Consider the following 24298-nt stretch of genomic DNA (forward strand, 5'->3'; position numbering starts at 1 on the left):
ACGTTGTCTAAAATCCTCTTCACAATAAAGATATTTCATGGCTACAATAATATATTTTGCAGAATGAAGTTGTCAAACTGTACTTCCCAAAGCAATTCAGGTCATTTAAAAAACAAACTAAATAATAATTATGCCAAATTTATGCAGTAGATATTTGCTGCTCAGGCTTTCCATAAGAACAAGTTACCCTGCTTCAGTCACGTTGCGTTTACAAAAAATGTAGTCTGGGTGCACTTTATCAGTGACACTGGTTGAGCGCAATCTTCAAAGTCGCGCATTTGCGCGGTGTGTCATTTTTGAAGACACAAACTTTATTAATTTGCCCATCACAAGGGCGCCCTCTTAATTACTCTTTATATCGCTTCCCAAATTTTAATGACAAAAAGGGTTCAGTGGTTCACTTCATCAAATAATGACTGTTGGGAGTCATGTATTTTCAAGTTTGTGCATAGATTTTCAGTTGTGAACTAGGCTTATATCATTGGCAAAATTAGATGCTTATGAAGATAATAAAAAAATTATAGAACGGGAGGTAGGTCAGGTCACATACAAATCCTGCATGCTTTACCCGGCATGCTCCCAATTTTGCCCATTCCAACTTCAAACCAGTTAGTTTACTGGCCTTGTGGTATTTTGTAAACATTGCTCTTTTTGTAGCTCACACTATTTTTTGATCCAATACTGCTTAGCAAATTTCTAAAAACTAAGTGGGGGGCACCAGTTGCAACAATATGCTTGAAACTTTATGGAATGTTGGCTGGTAACCAGTTTTTGTAAAGCAGTATTTTTCTGCACTAGCAAGTTTTTATGCTTATATACATGCTCTAAATTGTGCTGCACTCTGAAGCCATGAAAACAAGCTAGTGTCATTCTTGAGCTACTTAATCAAGCATAAACATTTAGGTGGGTGCAGTGGCTTGGGGAAAAATTTAACTTTCTTCCGTCAAAAAGAAAGTAACTGTGGACCCCCTTCCTTGCCACTCCCCTCCCCAACTTGATCGTCGAAATTGCGCGCCCGCAGTAATCGCAAATTCCACGCGCAAATAGATACGCGTCTTTAAAGACTGCGCTCAATCACACACGTGTTGTTAGTATTTTGCGTTTACCGTATTTATTTCAACAAGACAATTTTTCAATTTTTGGCTGGGAAGAAGATCTAAAGATGGCGAAACGCAAGGCACAAGAGGTTTTAATGAGAAACAGGAAAAGAAAAACAAGCAAATCTGAGACAGGCATAATCAAAAGAAGGAAAGGTTCGGCCGTAAATTTACCGGTAAGTAGAGTTAGTTAGAGTTACATTTACAATCCCCGAAATGTTTGCTTTCCTTTCCTCCGGGTGGCACTAAAACGAAATACCGACAACTTAACTCACGACAACAATTTTTAAATGCACTTTAACAGAACATTTGAACACAAGTCAACCGTGTATCATATGCACAAGAGTCATATGCATCTAAACCACTTTCAAACTGTTGAAAAAAAATGTTATTTTAATTGTAACAAACTACAAAGTGTTTTTGACCCCAAATTTAGTAACGAACGGAAATATCCGCCATGTTGTCTTTCGACGTACCTGGACGATTCCATTTCACCGCAGGGGTGATACAATATACAAGATGATAATTTACCATTTATGTGCCTCTCATGGAGTTCAAAAACATTTTATTAAAATCTTGCCTAGTTACTTCAAATTCTAGAGTGGCGGCTTTAGTTATTACAAGAAAAAATACAGCAGTAAATTCCAAAAATAAAAATATACAACTCGGCCCTTAAATTACCCTTCGGTCTAATACAATCGTCCAGGTATGTCGAAAGACACTGGAGCTATTTCCGGCCCTAAAGCAAAGTTGGCCCTAAATTGTATAGTCGCCCCTCTCACACTCAAAGTCTCATTGTCTCAGAAAGTCGCCCCTCACAAATTTGCCCACTGACAGAGTTTGTTTTTACTTTATGATGATTGATGGGACAATTGATATAGGATGCTTATTGTTTTAAACTTATTTTACTTTACTTTATTGCATGTGATGTGGTGATGATAGGATGGTCATTAGTTTCCCTTATAAGTTTATTAATTACTTGCTTTGAAAATGTTTTTACCAACTTTTTTATGTTTTACAACTTTTGCATACAAGAGCCTCTCCCGAAAGCAACAAAGAGTTTTAAACATCAAGCTGTGAACTGTTTTGTGCCATCACTTTGCATGCTTTGTGAAATGGCTTAAAGGAACACGTTGCCTTGGATCGGACGAGTTTGTCTATATAAAGCGTTTGTAACCACTTTTTATAAAATGCATATGGTTAGAAAGATGTTGTAAAAAGTAGAATACAATGATCCACACAAGTTTGCCTCAAAATTGCGAGGTTTGCCTTTTACTGTGCGAACCAACACGGTCGGCCATTTATGGGAGTCAAAATTTTGACTCCCATAACCGTGCAATTTCGAGGCATGTTTGTGTGGATCATTGTATTCTACTTTTACAACATCGTTCTATCCATATGCATTTTATAACAAACGGTTACAGAACGCTTTTCAAAGACCAACTCGACCGATCCAAGGCAGCGTGTTCCTTTAATTGCTCAAGCTTACACGGGGACAGGGCGACTCTGTCAGGGGGGCGACTTTGAGGGAGGGGGGCGAGTTTGTATTTGAGGAGGCGACTTTGCTGGGGGCGAGTTGACTGGCATTCATACAAGTAATGCCTGTTGCTTTTTATTATTATAGTGTACTGTGGTGACTTACTTTTTGTTTACACGTTTATGATTACTTACATTGCAGACAAAATGGACAAACAAGCAGAGAGTACTTGTGTTTTCAGCCCGAGGTGTGTCATACAGAGGTCGCCATCTCATGATAGATCTCCGCACACTTATGCCTCATTCCAGAGAAGGTTTGTTCAATTTATTTAGGGTTCTCCCAACCTCGTTCTTAGTGGTGTCTGATCTCACTGCGCCACTTCAAAATGCCTCACTAGACATGTTAGATCAACCCTACTTCTAGAACTATTAGGTTCATTCCAGTGTAGTCTCGACGATAGCGGAACAAGCGTCATAGTTCTACTCTAGGAGTAGATCATCCCCTGGTAGTCTGGAAGTGTGATATTGAAATATCCAAATGTATTGGCTATTTTACTTAGTCCCGAGGTTGATCCAGTCATTTCTCAAAGACACGAGTGTCATGACCAGGATTCCATCCCACACCCTGATGACTTCACTATCAGAACTTGATTCCAGTGCTCTAAATGGCTTGGCCACAACATGCAACACTCGATGGTTGTTACCATTATCCATAGTGTAAATTATTTAACACTTTCCATTGGAAAAACCCTCATAAAGTTGAGGAATCACCCGTTTTAGCAAAACTTTATTTTGATTTGGGGTTGACACATAAATAGAGTAGAGCGGGGTTTCGAACCAACTACCTCTGAATTAGTTAAACATGCTGGCGCTCTCCCAAAATGGCCTGCAGGATCCTGCTCTAGTCAATTTTCTATGTTCAACCCCACATCATTTGAATTTTCCCAGGTAGTTTCAGTTTTTTGTTTTTGTTTTAAGTTTTTTGTGTGACTTCTGTTTTGAATTTTGCCTTTCAGATGTGAAGATGAACAGTAGAGCTGGAATGGCACAAATTAATGAGGTAGGATTTCCTCTTATTGTTCCCTCCTTTAAATTCATAGAGATTTGTGTGCAAGACAATTTCCAACAAAGTTGTGTGTCTGTTGGATGTTGGATGGACATGGGCCCAATTTCAATACAGCATGTAAACAAATCTTATTCATCTCTTATGTAAACAAATTGTTCTTAATTTTCGTTCTCACTATTAAAATCAGCTGTTGTATTTTTGTTTAGGTTTTGCAGAATTTTTTTCTCAAATATGACTTCATTTCAGTGGGATATATTTCAGCAAAAATAGGTCAAGGTTGAACTTCATAATGATAATAAGTAGTTTTTCATATAAAAATTCTTTAACATTTTTATTTTTTATCCTTGTCAATCCGATAGTAATCACTTTTTTTTATTATTGTTTACAGATTTGTGAGATGAAAAACTGCAATAAGTGTATATTTTTTGAGTCGCGCAAGAAGAGAGATCTTTTCATGTGGTGAGTGTGGTGTTAAAATTACATGATCATATTTAACGGATTGAAACCACAGAAAATGGTCAAATATTTTCTCTTGATCATGTGTAAACTATTGAATTGTTCATGGAAGGTTTTCCTGGGTTCTCATAATTTGAATAACCTAAATAATCTTGGGGTTTTTTTTATTTCAGGTTTGCCAATGTACCTCACGGACCATCTGCCAAATTCTTGATTGAAAACTGTAAGTCATAGACTCACTCATAATATTTAGTTTAAAGGCAGTGGACACTATTGGTAATTACTCAAAATAATTATTAGCATAAAACCTTACTTGTTAACGAGTAATGGGGAGAGGTTGGTAGTATAAAACATTGTGAGAAACGGCTCCCTCTGAAGTGGAGTAGTTTTCGAGAAAGAAGTAATTTTTCACGAATTTGATTTCGAGACCTCAAGTTTAGAATTTGATGTCCCAAAATCAAGCATCTGAAAGCACACAACTTTGTGTGACAAGGGTGTTTTTGTTCTTTCAGAGTGATCTCGCAACTCCGACGACCAATCAAGCTCAAATTTTCACAGGTTTCTTATTTTATGCATATATTATGTTGAGATACAGCAAGTGAGAAGCATGGTCTTTGACAATTACCAATAGTGTCCACTGGCTTTAAACAGAAAATCTCATTTATGTTTAAGATTTTAAAATTATTTATTTCTTGTTTTTTTTGGGGTATGAACAGATCAAGTGTAAGCAATTGAATTGAACCTAAATAGAACCACAATGGGTTCCAATAAGGTCTCGTATTGATTTTAAGATAATTTCGGTAACTTACCAATGTCTCCATGTTTAGCCCCTGCTTATCTCCAGGATCTAATTCAGAATTATCAACCGGCTAGAAATCTGCGTTCAAAGAACAAACATCTTCTGTCAGCCCCAGGTATCACAAATACTTCCTATTGACCCGTTGCACACGCGGCGATTTACCATTTTGGTGGTCAATAGGTTTACGTGTAAACACCGCGTCGCCACATTTGAATAAATGTGCACATTTTAATATTGAATACTGCACAGTGACATTGCCCACCAAAATGGTGCATCCAAGATTATTCTGGTGATGACGTCAGGTGAATTGGGTCAATAGTTCTCGCTCCTTCTAGAACGCTGCTGTGCAGTGGAACAGTTTACCTCAGTTTACTTTTCTTTAACCTCAAAATGTGAAACAGGTTGAAACTACTGATTAATTTAAAACCTGGGTTAAAACACATTTTGTTCAATCATTGTTGTCACAGTCAATGTCATTATTTTCCGCATTTTTCAACAAATTTCTTTCTCTCTTTATAACGCATAGGGACCTTAAGGTGATATGCGCTATATAAGTAATGTCTATGGTTGTCATTATGACTAAATAAATTAAAATCACCAAGTTAAACACTTGTCCTTGTCCATATGTTGAAAAATTTGGATTCACACAAATTAACAAAGCTTCTTAATAAGGAGGTTCAAGGTTCAATTCTGGCTCAACCCCAAATTATTAAAAATTCAACCAATTAGTTTACCCTCCTGGTGATTTATTAAAGGAATAAAAGGGTAGCTACTAGTTCTTTCACAGCCGTTTAAAACAGGCAGCGTCAAACTGCTCAAGCCTGTATCACATGGCAATTCGACCCTGCAAGGTTTTAAACGGCCATGAAAGAACTAGCAGCTCCCCTCTTATTCCCATTCATTAATACCTTTTTGGTTAAAAGGCGTAATAAAGTAAGAAACTCTGTAAAACTTATCCGTTTCCGATGTGCTTGAGCTCTGTATGTTTCTACCTCCATGGTATGTACATGTTACATGTACATGTACGGCGTCCGTGTGTTGCATGCCTATTTCTGACAGTTTCTGTTCGTGCGCATGCGCGTATAGTCTCGGTGCAACACGATCTGGTTTTCCTTGCACACACAGCGTGGCCAACTCAGCAACAGCGCCTGTATCGCCTGTAACAAGAAACGTCTTGCATCAAGACTAGTGCGGAGTATCCGCTCACAACCGGTTATAAACACTGGTTGTTATCAAAGGTTTAAACACCCCCACTGTCTGAGGTATTTATGATTATTTGATAATTGAAATCAACAATTGCATCCCCTCTTTATTATTATTTATCAGTGCACACGATGAGTGAGTTAAAGTTGACCGGTAACTGCCTACGAGGTTCAAGACCACTTTTATCCTTCAGCAAAGAGTTTGACGGTGAACCACACTTTGCGCTTCTGAAAGAGTTATTCATTCAGGTGGGTTTTAAAATTAACTTACTTAGATATAGTTTTTTTTATTTACAAAACTTGAACTCTAGCACTTCATTTCTTACAAAATGCTTGGTAATTTTCCACTACCAGTATTATTATTAATAATAATAATAATAATAATAATAATAATAATAATAATAATAATAATAATAATAATAATAATAACTTTATATATAAGTAGCACTTTCTACAACTTGGATACAAAGCGCTTAAAGGCACTGGACACGTTTGGTAATTGTCAAAGGCCAGTTTTCTCAATTGGGCTCAATTATTCATCGAATTTGCAAGAGACTTATCAAAGAAAAAAAACACACTAGTTGCATAATTTTGTGTGCTTTCAGATGCATAATAAAAGGCTTCAACTGAAGTCTTTTATTATTTGAGTTAGAAATTACCTCTTTCGCATAAACTAAGTTACTTCAGAGGGAGCTGTTTCTCACAATGTCTTATACTATCAACAGTTTTTTATTGCTCATTACCAAGTAAGTTTTTATGCCAACAATTGTGTTGAGTAATAACCAATAGTGTTCAATGCTTTTTACAAACACAAAAAACTAAAAAATAATTATGATGGTTATTAATAATAATATTTGTAGTTTTACAAAACTTGTTTGTTTTTCCGTCGGCAGATATTCAGTACACCCAACCTGCATCCCAAGAGTCAGCCATTCCACGATCATGTCTACACGTTCTCAATACTCGACAACAGAGTATGGTTTCGTAATTATCAGGTAAAGTGCTTAGCCTAGCATAGGCCTGGATTTTTATCTTTGAACATTATTGCAAAGGGCACTTTGCAATCAAGTTAAAAAATAATAAATAAATAATTTTTAGCTCCTGCGTTACCTTTCACATGTTAATTTTGTTTATTAACGCATGTTTTTTATTTGGGTTTTTTCCGGCTCAGATTTTGGAAGAGGATGGCTCCCTGGTGGAAATTGGCCCTCGTTTCGTTCTCAACTTAGTTCGGATATTCAAAGGCAGTATTGGAGGGCAAACTTTGTATGAAAACTCAAATTATGTTTCACCAAACGAGGTAAGAATACACTTTGGTATCAAAACCAGGTAACTTGGCATTTGAACTGTGTATATCTAGCAGTTCCTTTGTACTATTTGTCAGACCTGATACTTCAAGGAGGCAAAGAAGGCGATTGCCTCCATGCCCCCTGGTCATTGCCTTGGTGCCCACGGAGCTCGGGAAAGTACTGAGTATACAGTGCTAACACACATCGGTGTATATGGGTTAAACAACAAACAATTAGTAAAATATTAATATTCTTTATTCCCAATGCAAATTTCCATCTATAACACCCTAACATAATATAACGTATTATATATTTTGTTTGCCCCCCAGCAAAGAAGAACCTTACGCAAGCAGTTATCCTTGAAGTTTCAGACGCGTAAGGAGGCGGTGCAGGGTAGGGAGGAACGCCGACCCACCGAGACGTTCAAGATGGACAATCTGGACGAGGTGTTCCATACGATACGTCCAGAGGATGCCAAAGGAGCCGAAAAGATTGCGTTCTTCAGGAAAATGCCGACAGGGCGCGGACGAAAGAAGAAGGCAGCAGGAAAAACAGGAGATGTTGTTGAATAGAAACTTGATATCAGGGATGAGAAATTTCAGACTTTTTTATCTGAGCTCAAGAGTTTTTAAAGGGGAAGGTGTACGTTTGGTATAGAAGCCCAAATCAGCTTACAATTATATGAAGCATTTTGAGAAATAGTTCACTTGGAAGTAATCTGGTTTTGTAAAAAGATATAAGTTTTTATGCCTCAAGGTTTGAAGCTGTGAAGCATTATTGTCAAAATACTTCTCATGTGTATTCCATTTAGGGTTTATTCTTCCAGCGTGGACATATTCGCACCGGATTGTCGATGATATCTCAAAAACACAACCATCTTTGGGAATTTTCACATGTTAGTTTTATTGTTTACCTACATTTATATAGATTGCAACAAGCTAACGGTTCCAAAACAATTAAGTCTAAGAGAAACCAGCTGTTGTTTTTTACCACATATTATAACTAAAATAAATCCTGCTTTTTGGTCTATTTCTCTAGGGCCGGGAACACTGTTCCTAAAAGCGCATGGGTTCACAAAAGGTGGACATTATTTCAACATATCTCCTCAAATATGGACTCTAGGTTCAGACTTTTTTAATAGCACTGTACACTATTGGTAAATACTCAAATAATTGTTAGCATAAAAACTTACTTGGTAGCAAGCAATGGAGAGCTGTTGAAAACATTGTGAGAAGCAACTCCCTCTGAAGTAACAAAATCAAGCATCTGAAAGCACACAACTTTGTGTGACAAGGGTGTTTCTTCTTCCATTATTATCTTGCAACTTCAATGACCAATTGAGTTTAAATTTTCACAGGTTTGTTATTTTGTGCATATGTTGAGATACACCAAGTGAGAAGACTGGTCTTTGACAATTACCAAAGGTGTCCAGTGTCTTTAAAGCAAAGACCTTCACCACAGGGCATGTTTGAAATGTGTAACATGTCATTTGGAAATGGGGATAAAATTTGGGTGGTTTTTGTTTTTTGGGGGGGGGGGGGTGGGGTTGATCTATGAAGGAAAATAAACGGGGAAAGAAGAAACAAGAACCTTTCAAAAATGAGACGTAATTATTCTTTTTAATTTGTTGTCCCTTTCTTTATTCTACAATTATAGGAAAGTGAGGTAATTTTCTCCAAAGAAATTGCAAATTTGTACAATAAATATTACAGTACACATGTTAAAATTCAATTCTTTGATGTAACTAGGAATGAAGACAAGTCAATGTAGTGACATGAAAGAGCCTTGTGCTTTGTCTTTTTTTATGTGTTCAATTAGTTTTGTAAGTTTTTTTAAAATGAGTTATCTACATACATGTAAATTTATGCATAAATTTAGGAGGTGGAATGCAGTTAGCGGTGACGCCACGTGCAGTGCCAGAACAATTTTAGTGATGGGCTCTAAATCCAATTTAGTCCACCATCCACCATAATTATCTACTTTGTGGTGTAGATTTGTTCTTTGAGAACTTGTCTTGCTATTTATTCTACTGCTGCGGAGTAGATTTCAGAATTTGGGCGACTACCTAGCTCGGAAAAGTACTGTCCTGCTGAATAAGTACTACCGGGGGAAAGGTAGGAAAACGGCTGGAACTACATAAACTACTTTCGCTTAGTGGATTAAGGGTTCTTCAATACTAATGTTACTGCCGCAGAGTAAGGCGATTATTGCTCTCAATATTTCGGCTGGCCTGTGTGGCAGGCGATTCCGTCCCCCCATATGGCAAACTATGCACAAACTACTTCTGATTGCCCCCTCTTTTGAATTATCCTCCTCCAGCCCAAGTTAATTTCCCATATGGGGGGGACACAATCTCCAGTGGAGGGAATTACCTGGGACACCTGCTCTAGTCATCTACAAGAAACGAGACATACATCTTGAACTTGTCTGTTTAGTCAAAAGCTTACAGGGAACCTGTGACAAATAGTATATAACATAGTTTTTGCACGGTCTTTGTTGGGAACCAGTTAACAGTGGTAAACATAACATGGTATTATTTCCCTGGGACATCTCGTCGTCTACAGGAAACTAGACATACATCTAACTTGTCTGTTTAGTCAAAAGCTTACAGGGAACCTGTGACAAATAGTATATAACATAGTTTTTGCACGGTCTTTGTTGGGAACCAGTTAACAGTGGTAAACATAACATGGTATTATTTCCCTGGGACACGCTCTCGTCGTCTATAGGAAACTAGACATACATCTAACTTGTCTGTTTAGTCAAAAGCTTACAGGGAACCTGTGACAAATAGTATATAACATAGTTTTTTGCACGGCCTTTGTTGGGAACCAGTAAAAAATGGTAAACAAAACATGATATTTTCACCAGTGACAATGTTAAGAGAAGGGGTTCGCCCCGGTGTACCTGGCTGTGGCTGCTGAATGCGCCGTAGCACCTTGTAAACACTCATAAGGTGCTACATAATTGGGTCTCAGAATTCATCACTGCAATAACCTATCTTTCTGACAGTTTGTATATACTCAGCGCCTCGAGTACCTTGTTTGGTAGTTACGTGCGCTATATCAGACTTTGATTATTAATTTTCAAAACACATTATTTTGATCGGTTACATGTTCCTTCTTGTCATATTTTTTTCTCAGCACCATTGTATAACAAACTTTGGCCCTGGTCATATTCTTCATCAGCAGAAGCCCCCCCCCCCTCCCCCTCCCCGAGTCAAAAAGTGACTTCCAAATCACATCAGGAACACAACATAACACATTCAAGCCACTTCTGAAAGCCCACTTGTTTCAGGATGCCTACCATCAATGACTTATTTATTTCTTCTGTGCCTCAGCACCTTTGAGCAAACCTTTCTTTCAACAGAAATTAAAACGTTTTCAAAGTTGAATGAGAATTGTTTTTTTAAAAGGAACAAGCAAAATTAAATGTGTATACTTTGTAATAGTTAAAATGGGCAATCGATACTTAAACTAAAAAATCTGGAAATGGTATAATTGCACCTGGCCAATTGAATCTATTATTAATGTATTAATTATTCTGCTGTCTACAATAGGGACCCTTTTTAGGGTAGACAGAAAAGGAGACCCAGTAGAGGACGTACGTCATGGACTTTGGTCGTGTGAATAAAACATTGTATGCATAGTTCATGTTTGATGACGGGGGTTAGGGTTAGGGTTAGGGTTAGGGTTAGGGTTAGGGTAAGGGTTAGGGTTAGGGTTGCCTAGATTTCGATTTGACATCTGACCCCGACATCAAACATGAATTATGCATACAAAAAGTACAATGTTCACACGACCAAAGTCCATGACGTACGTCCTCTACTGGGTCTCCTTTTCCGTCTACCCCTTTTTAGGTGGTAGGCAAACACCCAGACACAATTTTTAATTAGTTTGTATGTCACAATAAACAAAAGCTTGGCCCCAAACCATTTGACACGGCAACTGTCTTTATAGTATGAGGGGTACAAATGTAAGCAGGAACTTGTGACTAAGCAAGTCATTGTACTGGACTTTATTCAAATCATACATACTTCCCGGAAGCAACAAATCAATCATTATGTTGACATTCTTTTAATATAATATTAAAATAATAACTTCTATTTGGCCACTTTTTTTCATTGTCCACTAGAAACTACAAAAAATACTTGAAACAAAATACATATACCGACTAAATAGAAACAATAAAAAATACATAAACTCTTAAAGGGGCTGTGTATGTTATGATCAAAGCACTCTCAAGTTCCTACACTGGTGCCCACACTCTCCATAGCTTTGACATGGGGGAAGGGCGCGTGAGTGGCAGTGACTGGGTTAAAGATCATAATTCCATGTGAAGCCACAGACCTGCCTTGATCACGACGACACAGCCCCTTTAACTCTTAAAAATAATCAGTATCTTTTATTGTATTCAAAATGGTTTATTCTCACACAACATTCTATACAATTTGATTTAAATACCGTAATTAATTAATAATAAAAACTACTTATTGTACATGTAAGAGTTGCATACATGGTGAGAAAGGTCCTTAAAAACTACCAAAATACTATAAGATTGGGCAGTTTCCAGCCGATCTTTGTTAGAAGATAACTCCAAGCAAAGAGCAGTTTGTTTTTACGCTCCTAGCCACCTGGGCCTTTTTTCAAAGTCATGCTTACTAGACTAAGGTTACCAACCAAAATACAATTGTCACACATACCATCATAGAGTAACTTACTCTATGGTACAATTTATGACTGGTATCCTGCCCATTTCCGCTTAGCAGCAAGTTGTTAAGCAGTAAGTTTTGCTTAAGCAGCTTTATGAAATTGGGCCCGGACTACCAATATACTCAAGTTGGTTCAAGATATCATGGACTCCACTGTTTGAAATTTAAACTGTATGAAGAAGGCAGGAGAGGTTACAAATATCAACACATAATTCATTAATAATACCTTTAAGAGTGGTTGGGAATTGTACACTAACGGCCTTTTGTGTCTATACAGTGTACATGATTCAAATTCGATTTGCCCCTTGCACAGTCAGCCTGTTACGTGTCGTGATTAAGTGGTCCAGATCACTGGACCCAAGTTCTGTTGGTGTCCACAACTCTCCCCTAGTCAATATACAGGCCTGGGCCCAATTTCAAAGGGCTGCTAAGCAAACGTTTTGTGCTTACGGTGCGCCCCGTGACAAAATATCTATTTCATAGAGACCGTAAGGAGCTGTTTTTCGCTTACGAAGGTTAGCACGCAAAAGCGTATGCTAACCTGCCGCATTTTGCGCTAACCGACCCTATTTTGTGTCCGTCGGCCATGATGCTTCACGAGGGCAACAGAGGCGTTTGCCTCCGGTGCCCCTGGTCATGCCTCGTTGCCCCTTGAAATTTTCCAGGAGCAGAGTTGCCAACATTTGCATCTTGCAATCAGAGAGATATTGTGGTTTGCAATCGACACAATAAGGAACAAGTTTCCATTATCAGTGTGATTATCAAATTTCGGATGACTGGAAAGATTGGTTTGCCATAGACGTGCCCTTTACAAAGGAGAAAAATGCCCTGGTGCCCTCGCAGCATTTGGCCTGAATCTAAATGAACTCAAAACACACCTGTTTGATTACCCTTTACATCCCAGAAACAAAGACGCCCGACACCCTTCCCTGCCCCCAAACCCCTCTCACTCTGCATGGTCCATTTAATCCTTACCGATGAAAAAGTACGATATAAAAATAAAGAGATATGCTGCAACCTGACAGGCCTCTCCAGATCCTTAAAATCCTGCAAAGGAAGATAAAAATGATGTCAGAACAGAAACAAACACCACGACTCGATATTATGATGGGTGCAATCTTGGAATACAGAGCGAGACAAAAAGATTTATGATTTAAAAACAAAATAACAACCGACACTCAGAAACTCAATTGAAGAACATATTAAACAGGCATTCTTTCCTGCTTAATATTTGAAAAAAAAAAGTACTTAAACAAATTGATTATTTCTAAGAGAAGTTATTTATGCCTGTTTTACTGAAAGCACTCATGTTTGTAGCTGTCCATGGAATGTTAATGATTGACTGAATCTAAACATCTGAGTAAGAAAGCATGTCTCGAGGTTGACCTGCTTAAACTCAAGATCAAGCAACTCTATCTCTAGAGATTGAGAAAGTCACGTATGGCAGGAGAGTTTGCCCCCCCCCCCCTTCCTCCCCCACCTGCTCAATCCCAAGATAACATGGTCTAAACCACTTGGATAGAATATTATTATTATTATATATATTTTTTTTTCTATTTTTTTTTACCCATACACCGATGCGTGTTAGCACTGTATACTCAGTTCTTTCCCGAGTCCTGTGAAATAATATCACAGGCATATTACTCGGGTGGGATATCCTTCTATCCAAGTGGATAGAGGGAAAACTTTCTATGTAACTTACCATTCGTAGTACAGTAATATGATGGGGTCTATTTCTACTCTACTATTTAAAAAAGGGAAGACAAAAGACCTCCACCCCCCCCCAAAAAAAAAAATAAATAAACAAATAAAATAAAAATTAAACAACAAATGAAGAGAGAGAGGGAGTCTCCACAAACCTTCTTCCTTGAAAAGTTTCTTGACGACTTCAAAGACCTGAATGAAGGAAATAAAGAAGAAAGAAAAAATAGAGTACAGGGAAGGGGAAAAAAAAAAAAATGCAGTGTGAATGACATGAAATAAAAATTGTCACACAGATGTAACCCAAATTTGACCGGGTCTTCCGATTCAAACCGGAAGCTGAAGCGTAAAATCTTGAATCATGAGACACGAACCATGAGGTCATGCAGAATAAAAAATAAATTCATGGAACAACAACACGGACCCCTTGTACATATAATATTGATTGAAATTTGTGTTCGTTGCCTGCACATCTGTCGGATTTATTTGCTTTATTTTCCACCGGCTACAGTTTGGTCTGGAAGCTCAACTGCTGTTGCTAACAGCTGTTGTGTTTATCTGCTTTCCTTTCTCCCACTATTAATATATTTGCATATTTCTAAAGTAGTCCGACTTGTGTTTTCCTATAATTGATAGATCCCTCTGAGGTATACGTAACCACTGTTAAAATTGTTGGCAATAACAACTTTGGGTTAGAAACCCACCGCAGGTTCGATAGTATAAAGCATTTTTTTTTTTTTACATTTCATTTCCAAGTAATCTGGTTATGGAAAAATGTATCAGTTTTTATGCCCTTCAAATTTTAATCTACAGTAAAAAAAAGGGTAACTGTCGTAATGCTTCTCATATTGTGTATTCCTACTACCCCCCAAGTATTATTCTTCCGGCATGGACATATTCGCTCGGATTTTCAGGGATATCTCAAAATTGCGACCGCCTTTTGGAATGAATCTATAAATTTATATAGGATCATAACAATTGAACGGTTCAAAACCAAAGGTTTACTCTCCATTTAGCTTTAAAATTCCCACATTTGCTTCTTGCTGTCGGTGGTTTGTACATGCACTGGCCGTGCCAACTGCCGCTTTTACAACGACTAGAATAAGTAATGTCTGGCTTCTGATTCATAATTTATTGATTTGTGAAATTTTTAATCAGTTGTTATACCAATGTTTGCTGAGAGAGATTGATCCAGCTTGGTGAGCTCTGTCGAGTTCTCTTGTCAGGGGAAGATTATCTCACCAACAAACAAACTAACAAACAACAAACAAACAACAAACAAACAAGGAGCCACTGTGTACATGTTGTTCAATGGGCTTTGTTTTCTAGAGGCTTTGCTTTTTAGCAGAACCTTACCTGATCTACAGATGGGTCAGCGTTCACTGTCCGAACCATTCCCTTCTCAGCATACTTGTCTACAATTGGCTTTGTATGATCAACATATGTTACAAACCTGGGGGGAAAAAGTCAATATCAGAATATTCAATAGATATTCAATAGTTATTTTTGCATCGGGGATAACAAGAACTTGCCCGTACACACGATGTATATTAAAGCACTGTATACTCAAACTTTCCTGAGTTTTGTGTTAATGTTAACCGCTGCTAACAGGATTTGAACTGCCTCTAGCCAACAGGCTAGCAATGCAAAGGCTATGGGTTGGAATCGCATCCAAGTAATTTACCTGTGGATTGTTTCACATACTTGGAAAGTACCGAGTATACAGTGCTTAAAGGCAGTGGACACTATTGGTAATTACTCAAAATAATTATTCTCATAAATCCTTTCTTGATTACGAGTAATGGGGAGAGGTTGATAGTATAAAACAATGTGAGAAACGGCTCCCTCTGAAGTGAACTTTCCACCTCAAGTTTAGAATTGAGACCTCAAGTCTCGAATTAAAACATCTGAAAGCACACAACTTCGTGTGACAAGGGTGTTTTTTCTTTCATAGTTATCTTGCAACTCCGACATCCAATCGAGCTCAAATTTTCACGGGTTTGTGATTTTATGCATATGTTGAGATACACCAAGTGAGAAGACTGGTCTTTGACAATTACCAATAGTGTCCAGTGTCTTTAATACCCATCGGTGTAAGGGTAAAAACAAATTATAATATCAGAATAAAAAAAACGAGTTTTAAATTTACATCCAATATTATTTAAACTTGATGGGTTTCTTTAGCTCAATAAATCGTTCCCATCCACTTCATATCCTTGTGCGTTTGAGATCAGCCTTGGTGATCGATGTGGATTAACATCTGCTACGTTTCTTGATCAAATAACTCTCTGTGAGATTGCTACACTGTGACTGGACACATAGATTAATACTCTGCTGGAATTTGTTGGAAAATGTCACAAATTTCTGGCCTTGTGCTTAATCTTTTTGTAGAAAGAGCTCCAAAGGCTAGTTAAAGGCAGTGGACACTATTGGTAATTACTCAAAATAATTATTAGCATAAAACCTTTCTTGGTGGCAAGTAATGGGGAGAGGTTGGTGGTATAACACATTGTGAGAAACAGCTCCCTCTGATGTACAAGAGTTTTGGAGAAAGAAGTAATTTTCCACGAATTTGATTTCGAGACCTCAAGTTTAGAACTTGAGGTCTTGAAATCAAGCATCTAAACAAACACAACTTCGTGTGACAAGGGTGTTTTCTTCTTTCATTATTACCACGCAACTTCGATGACCGATTGAGTACAAATTTTCACAGGTTTGTTATTTTATGCATATGTTGAGATACACCAACTGTGAAGGCTAGTCTTTGACAATTACAAATAGTGTCCACTGCCTTTAACTGTTTGTTGTATTTTCCCCCAGGAAGTTTCGTAGTAGCCCATATATTAAATACTGTCATACATGTCATAGATACATTCACACATAAATGAACACATTTTAAAATTTTCTCAATCACATTTTAAAAAGTAGAAATATTACCTCTCTTAACAAGTGGACTGCACAGTTGTTAGAAGCCCACAGGGCAAATTTCAAAAGCGGTGTTTACTATTAATTTCTGTAGCATTTTTTAAGGAGACAAAGTACACTAGTGTTAAGGGTAACCCCTGAATACATGTATTGCGTGGGGGGGGGAATGGAATCCTTCAAACAATGAAATATGGATCGAGCACCAGTCCAAACATTTGGGTTCAAAAAGTTTCACCTTTTTTCTAAACTCGCTACATTGTCGTCTGCCCGTCCGCTAGTCTTTCCCCTCTCTAAACATCTTCCTACACAAACCTAAAAAAAGAAAGCAGAGATGAGTTTGTTATGTTTTCTTATAATAATAATAATAATAATAATAATAATAATAATAATAATAATAATAATAATAATAATAATAATAATAATAATAATAATAATAATAATAATAATAATAATAATAATAATAATAATAATAATAATATCAAAGTCTTATATAGCACACGTATCAACCAAACAAGGTACTCAAGGCGCTTTCAGAAACTGTCAGGGCCTTGAGTACCTTGTTTGGTTGACACGTGTGCTATATAAGACTTTGACATTATTATTATTATTGTTATTGCAGTGATGAATTATTTAGCACCTTCTAATGGGTTTACAAGGTGCTATGGTGCATACAGCAGCCACAGCCAGGAACACTTATCTTTTCGATAAGTGCACTGGGTTCCTTTACATGCGTTACACAACACATGGGACCAACGGCTTTACGTCCCATCCGAAGGACAAAGTTGGGACATGAAATGGTAACTGTGATCCCGCTGCTGCTGCTTCTTTGACCGTACCTTTAAATGCTTATTGTTCTGATAACAGCATAGCTTAGGCAGAATTCCATACACTGCTTTGCACATACCTGTGCTTAGTGCACTTTGTTTTAGGACAACCAGTCGCAAGCTAGAAAACCTGAAGGAACAGTTTGTTGTGCTCAGAACAAGCGAAGCTGGCATTTCGCACTGATTCTGCAGTAAGTTCTCTAACAAATAAACCAATCTTTCTAGGTTCTGAAGAACACTTTTTTCTCCCTGATCTCACTTTTTTCTCCTTTTGATCTCCCTGATCATGGAAACTTTGTCTCTCTTTTTAAATATATCCCCTGAATATCCCCCTGATTGTTAAACAAAATCGTTCTGGTTGCAATGCACAAATGTTGACAGATCTGTAACAAGCAGAGCCCAATTTGAACTTGCTTAGCACAAAAAACTTTTGCTCAGCAAAAATGGGTTACAAGCGAGAACACCATACAGTTACCATTTCTGGGAATGGTACCCCGCTCATTTCTTGCTTAGCGAAATATTTGCTAAAAAATTGGGCCCGCAGTTCTGTGATCTTGGTCAAAACTCACAAGAAACTTACATTTTTGGAGCATTCAAAAAAGAGCACAAATCTGACATCTGTTTTGTGTTCCATATTCTTCTCCCATCCTTCAAGATTGTCTGCATTTCGTGGAAAGCCATCGATGAGAAACTTGCTTTTTCCGCTATTGTTCATAGCCTAGAAAAAACAAAACACTCAAAATTAAAGAAACATTTTCATAAAGGCCGGTTTAAAGTCGGTCGCGCGATGGGCGCGCCATGGAAATATTGACGCGCGACGTGGTTTATAGTCATCGCTATAAGTTAAACCGTGTAACTGTTTTTGATACCATTCTACAGTGTTTGGTGGAGTCCAAATTGATTCTACAAAATTGCAGATTGTGTAATTAGTTCACAAAGTAAAAGGAAAACCACACAATTTCACGGTATATTTGTCTTGATCATAATATTCTATAAAATTTTTTTTTTACCCTGACCTTTGATTCTTTATCCGAGTTCTGTAGGATAAATTCCACAGGCAAACCACTCGGGTGGGATTCGAAATCCATGACCTTTGCATTGCTAGAACAGATGTCCTACCACTAGACCACGTAGCTTACTAGAGAAATTTTGAATCCTTAACACTCTTCCTGATATTCTAATTTTAAAACATCTTCCAATCATATTCATTTCATGACAATCGATAATGATATGCCAGCACGAAGTGGCCAGTCCGAGGCAGTACCCCTTAAAAGGGTTTGGGTACTTTCTGTTCCCAGAAAACAAAATGCCCCTAGATCTACATTTACACGGTTTGAAGAAAATGATAGTAGAAAGCTACCCTTAAAATTTTAGTTGCTAAGGTGCTGTAGTTTTTGAGAAATAGGTAAAAGAATGTCACACAAATAATTTTCGTCTCAGGAGACAAAAAATATCTCCTGAAAATATTGCTATGAGATTTTCCCTTTTTTTCTAGTATAAACAACCTATGAAGTTGAAACTTCTACAGGTAAATTACATTACATTACATGCATTTTCATTCACAGTGAGTAGGGATTCATGTCATGGCCAAAAACTTTATCTACAAGGTATCAAAACCCTTTTTAAAAGGAGTCTGTTCTTATGAGACACTTGTCAAAGTTTATACCTTTTCTAAAAGTGCAACAGTCACTTCCACAGGAACGATGCGGCCATCTTTGATATAACTATCGATAAGAGCACTTTCTTTTGACCCTGACAACCTCTCAGCTCGAAGGAGATCACCAGCCGATAAGTGGACAAACCCAAATTCCTGAAAATTTTTTTAAAACAAATTAATACATGATACATGAAGTATCGATTAAGCAAATGAAGCAATACTTTATAGAAAAACAGAAGTAATCTTTTGTAGAAAAACTTGAGACAGATACCTTTGGAAACACTAAAAAAATTACCGGTAATGACCAAAAAAATAACTTGGTAATTGTTGGTATTGCATTTTGAGAAACTAATGACTATGAAAACTAAATTGGGAGGCAGCACTGCAATTGTTGATATTACATTTTGAGACGCGATTCCCTTCTGAGGAGTGTGGTTTTAACGAAAGGAGTTAAAATAGTTTAAGTCTGAGATAAATGTGTACTTCAGTGTGCTGCAATTTAACATAACCACTCCTGATTTTTGACAATAACTCAGAAACATTACCAGCTATCGAATTGAAATTTTCACGGGTTTTATTGTGTTATATCTTTATTTTAACGAGGGGGTGGGGTTAAAAAAAAAACGGATTTCTGGTTAAAATTTAAGAAATCACATCCCTAATTACAGAACAGCACTTAAAAAAAAAAAAAAACTTTTCCCCTAATAAATTGAATAAATAGTTTGAAATTGAATGTGAAAAAAAAGTGAGTTAAAACTAATAGTCGTAGATGAGCCAGTTTTTTTACCTGTACTATATTTGCACTTTGCGTTCCTTTGCCTGAGCCCGGCGCTCCCAGAACAAAAATAACTGTTGGTTTTGCTGCCATGGTAACAACTTTTGGACCTGTTGTGCTAATCTGTGGGGAGAGTCAAGAAAAATTGTTGATGTAAAAATTGTATATTAGATGTTAAATTTGCATCAGGGATAAAGAATATTAATTTTGGTTTTTACCCATACACCGATGTGTGTTAACTGTATACTCAGTACTTCCCGAGTCCTGTGAACAAATATCACAGGCATGTTACTCGGGTGGGATTAGAACCCGCGACTCTTGCAATTAAAAATTGTAGTTGACAATTTGTGTTGATCTTTTGAGCCAAACTTGTGAAAAAGTCATTTTATTTGTTTGAATACTCGTATCCAACAGCCCAAAAGTATGCCAGTTACTGGATGGATAGGAAACAAGAATACATGTTTAGTGGACTGAAAAACCCAATCCACGTGCAAGGCTCCAGTCTGAGGTGGCATTCGAACCAGGTCCACGCACAGGGTAGGGGTGAAAGCCTGGGAAACTGGTGATGGTACCACCCTCAAACGGCAGATGATCAGGGGCCAATTTCATAGAGCTGCTTAAGCAAAAAATCTGCTTAAAGGAACACGTTGCCTTGGATCGGACGAGTTGTTCTATGAAAAGCGTTTGAAACCGTTTGTTATGAAATGCATATGGTTAGAAAGATGTTGTAAAAGTAGAATATAATGATCCACACAAGTAGCACTCAACATTGTACGGTTTTCATTTTACGTCGCGGACTAACACGGTCGGCCATTTATGGGAGTCAAGTTTTTGACCCCCATAAATGGCCGACCGTGTTTGTCGACGAGGTAACACAAAAACCACGCAATTTCGAGGCATATTTGTGTAGATCAGTGTATTCTACTATTACAACATCTTTCTAACCATACCAATTTTATAACAAACGGTTATAGAACGCTTTTCAAAGACCAACTCGACCGATCCAAGGCAACGTGTTCCTTTAAGCACGAAAATAGCTTGCTTATTTTACACATGTTACTGGCCAAAATTTCATGCCGTGTACATTGCTTGAGACTGGTATTTAGCTGTTGTTTACTTAGCATAACAATTGAGTGGGGTCTTGGCCGATAATCTGACTTTACTAAGCAAGGAATGTTTTGCTAAATTTTGCTTAAGCAGCTCTATGAAATTGGGCCCAGTGGTGATAAGATTTCAACTTCAGCAAGGATTTCAAAAGTCAACCATGTCAACATGTAATAATGTAATGAAACTGAAGGATTTTTTGTTCAACAAATGATAACTGAACTGAATGAGAAAGTGTATTGTAGGATCCTAGCCCTAAAAATGTGTATGGTTGTTGTACAAATGTATGAATTACAAAACTTAGTTAACATCAACATGACCTTTATTCTATAATTTAAAAGGAATATTGAATAATTTCCCTGTTATTTGATATGAAACTGGTGAAACCAGGATTAACCATAGAGGTTTTTTTCTACCCCAATTCAGTATCTTACCTTTGTCACACACGTACCCATACACGAAGTAAGCAATCTACTCAGCTTCAGCATGAATTAAAACCAACAAAAACCTACAACGTGGATGTTGGTCAACAATCTTGTCTTTCCGTCTCACACACGTTCGCGTTGTGTGTGTACACCCGTACAGTTTTACATCCGTGGTCCGTCGTCCGAGATAACCAACACGACGTATGAAGCTAAACCGCGGATGGTTGTGATTAAAATACGCATGCGCAAGTTGTGATTAGTCTCTTGCAGTCGTAATGTTGTGTTTATTTTTGAGCCAATACTATTTTCTGTATTAAACCATCTAAAGTTCAACCCCGTCATATTTTGTAACGCAAAACTGCTTTGGGTAAACTGTCTACTGACACCTTTTAATGGTTGGATCATGAATGGAGGTTTTCTTACCCTGTGTTCGCACTATTTCCCAAATAAACAGTGTGATTTGCATATCATGAATATGCATTTAGGCAGAAGTTCAACCCAGTGTTTTGCATCTCAGTTTGTTAACACGGGAGGGCGCAAAAAAGCTCTAAAAGGTGCTCATAGATTCATAGCCGCAACCAATGCTTGTGCTAATTAATATTCAAAAGTTATTTTAAAAACTATTTTAAGTATCTGAACCTCTTAAAAACCAATCAAATATATTTTCGTAATAAACTAATAAAACTAATAAAACATCTGATTTCTTTTCAATTTTTGGCAGGTCAGCTTTTCGGAATTTTTGCTAATTAGGCCATACCCCGGAAAAAACAGACAAATAATGTGTTTTTTCCTAAACCGCTGCAAGTATGATCACTTTTTTCACTTCCCAAGCCAAATAGGACCAACCTCAAAGCCTTCATTTATCACATCTCCTCAAAAGCTGAAGCACATAGCACCCAGGTTGTGATAAATTGTTATAGGCCCCTAACGACACAATTAATTGCATGACCCCAAAACAATATTATTAAACAGAATTTGAGGGCATGGAATGATAACCCTGTTTTGCGCATGACTTTTGGCCTATAGTGGCACCCTGGCAACTAATGGGGCTTATTCGTCTCTCGTCACCTCTTGGCTATTGTAAAAATATATTCCATCAAAGATAATTGAGCTAAAACAGAACACGAACAAGCATAAACAATAATATAAATTCCCCCTTTTTAAAAACCTTTTTCTTTTCAGAAGAAAGCAACAATAATAAGCCCAAATACTGTGAACAGAAACCGAGACACAAAGTCATTTATTAATATTTGGTCCGTTCCGGCCACGCCCTTTCGCGGGCGCGAGCAATTTCAAAATATACCAATACTTTTTAGCACTGATAATTAATTACGTAGGGGCTTTGAAAAGACAGGAGAATACGGGAACACAAAGTTATAATAATTACCAGGAATATCACTACCGAGTAAGCATTAATCGTAATAATTATTACGAACCGGTATATCTCATTTACGAAAAACTGCCATGATAGATAATAAGTCATGATAGTTTAGGGGGGCTATAGTTCAAATGAAATGTAAGTCATTATTGTGACTTTTACTTGAATATTTATAAGATGTAGGCTTTGGTAGTAATTATTGTTACGTTGAATTACAGTTTCTTTCTTTCCTGATAATTAAAAACCGTTTGTACAGTGTTTAACCTCTAGCAAAGTGTTGTCATGTCAAGCAATAACTCAATTGCCACTTTAGGCAGGGCTTCGGTGTAATAGATGAAAGGAAATAGATAGGGCTTACCTGTTTTTAATAATATAAATCAACTCAACTTTTAAATCACCACACTGGATAATGTTTTAAAAGCATTTTCAACTCGATGCGCTTTTCAGTTAGAAGAGTCGTCTTAGGTAAATGTATACAAATTAAAAATGACACGGCATGAATTAAACTTTACTTTACTGGCTAACTTAAATCCATAAATAAATTGAGTTTATATCAATATTGGTTTGAAAGTTTGTGACTAGTGGAAACTTTTGAAAAGTTGTCAGTGAAGCAATTTCATTGAAACCACGCAACTATTTACCGTGACATTGACATTCTTACCGATCCATATCAATCTCGACAGTAAGGAATGTATCGTGTATGTTGAATATCTTCAATCTATCTTAAGTTTCTGTTGTATTTGTTGGTATAATTCACTCTCCCAGGCAAATTGTAAAAAACTCCAGCGCATCCCCAAAAAGGCCGGCAGGATTATTGGAGCCGACACTATAAGAGCATGCAAGAAATCATGGAAGATTACATTATGACTCAGTTTAATAAGTTTTAACCATCAATTTTTTCAGAACCACTCAGGTAGGGTCCGACAACTATGTCTCAAGACCAACAGTTTTAAGAACTCGTTTTCTACCTAGCGCAATAACCTTTGTAACAAAAGTTGGTCGAGATAACGTGGTGCATTTTTAAAATTTGTTGATTATTGTGTATTTTATGATCTGTATTACCCCCCTTTCTATTACTTTAATTTATAAATATATTCTTGTTGTCTATTGTTTTTATGCCTCTACTTGTATTAGATTCTCCTTATAGGCCCAACACAGGGAAAACAAATTTCATGCTGTTACCATGACAATAAATATTTTGAATCTTTGAATATCAAGTTGTCTTCAAATGCAGAAAAGCGTTAAAGTTACAGGCCTTTTACGGTTCGAATGGTTTTAGGCTTTCCTCTCTTGTTTGTCATAACAGAAGTTGCATTTTCCAATGAAAAAGGAACCAAAATCTAATAATAAACACAAACATAATACATGCGCATAAACGCAGCAACATGTTCTTCAATAATTTTGATCAAGATT

General features: G+C 37.2%; 2 protein-coding genes across 2 annotated transcripts; one reads left to right on the forward strand and one right to left on the reverse strand.

Annotated features, from left to right (window-relative positions):
- The first annotated feature begins 1061 nt into the window (after positions 1-1061).
- Positions 1062-8897, forward strand: LOC139945980 (ribosome biogenesis protein BRX1 homolog). The gene is made up of 9 exons (XM_071943544.1): positions 1062-1273; positions 2776-2887; positions 3590-3633; positions 4028-4098; positions 4269-4318; positions 6221-6345; positions 6990-7091; positions 7268-7396; positions 7715-8897. The coding sequence occupies exons 1-9, from the start codon at positions 1163-1165 to the stop codon at positions 7955-7957; spliced, it is 987 nt and encodes a 328-aa protein (XP_071799645.1). The 5' UTR covers positions 1062-1162; the 3' UTR covers positions 7958-8897.
- Positions 8898-11386: 2489 nt separating this feature from the next.
- On the reverse strand, positions 11387-21694 carry LOC139946148 (UMP-CMP kinase-like). Its single transcript, XM_071943766.1, has 8 exons — positions 21517-21694; positions 19991-20101; positions 19213-19356; positions 18127-18264; positions 16958-17034; positions 15154-15250; positions 13956-13992; positions 11387-13143 (listed from the first exon to the last, which is right to left on the reverse strand). The coding sequence occupies exons 1-8, from the start codon at positions 21568-21570 to the stop codon at positions 13136-13138; spliced, it is 666 nt and encodes a 221-aa protein (XP_071799867.1). The 5' UTR covers positions 21571-21694; the 3' UTR covers positions 11387-13135.
- Positions 21695-24298: the final 2604 nt, after the last annotated feature.

The sequence above is a fragment of the Asterias amurensis genome, chromosome 13, assembly GCF_032118995.1.
Source record: "Asterias amurensis chromosome 13, ASM3211899v1".
Lineage (NCBI taxonomy): Eukaryota > Metazoa > Echinodermata > Asteroidea > Forcipulatida > Asteriidae > Asterias > Asterias amurensis.

Excerpts from the sequence above, each read along its gene's own strand:
- LOC139945980 (XM_071943544.1), top strand. The coding sequence starts at position 1,163 with ATGGCGAAACGCAAGGCACAAGAGGTTTTAATGAGAAACAGGAAAAGA. Across the intron at positions 4,099-4,268 it reads AAGAGAGATCTTTTCATGTG|GTTTGCCAATGTACCTCACG; the intron begins GTGAGTGTGGTG and ends TTTTTATTTCAG. Across the intron at positions 4,319-6,220 it reads CAAATTCTTGATTGAAAACT|TGCACACGATGAGTGAGTTA; the intron begins GTAAGTCATAGA and ends ATTATTTATCAG.
- LOC139946148 (XM_071943766.1), bottom strand. The coding sequence starts at position 21,570 with ATGCTGAAGCTGAGTAGATTGCTTACTTCGTGTATGGGTACGTGTGTG. Across the intron at positions 19,357-19,990 it reads AAAGTGCAAATATAGTACAG|GAATTTGGGTTTGTCCACTT; the intron begins GTAAAAAAACTG and ends AAAAATTTTCAG. Across the intron at positions 13,993-15,153 it reads CTGACCCATCTGTAGATCAG|GTCTTTGAAGTCGTCAAGAA; the intron begins GTAAGGTTCTGC and ends TCCTTCATTCAG.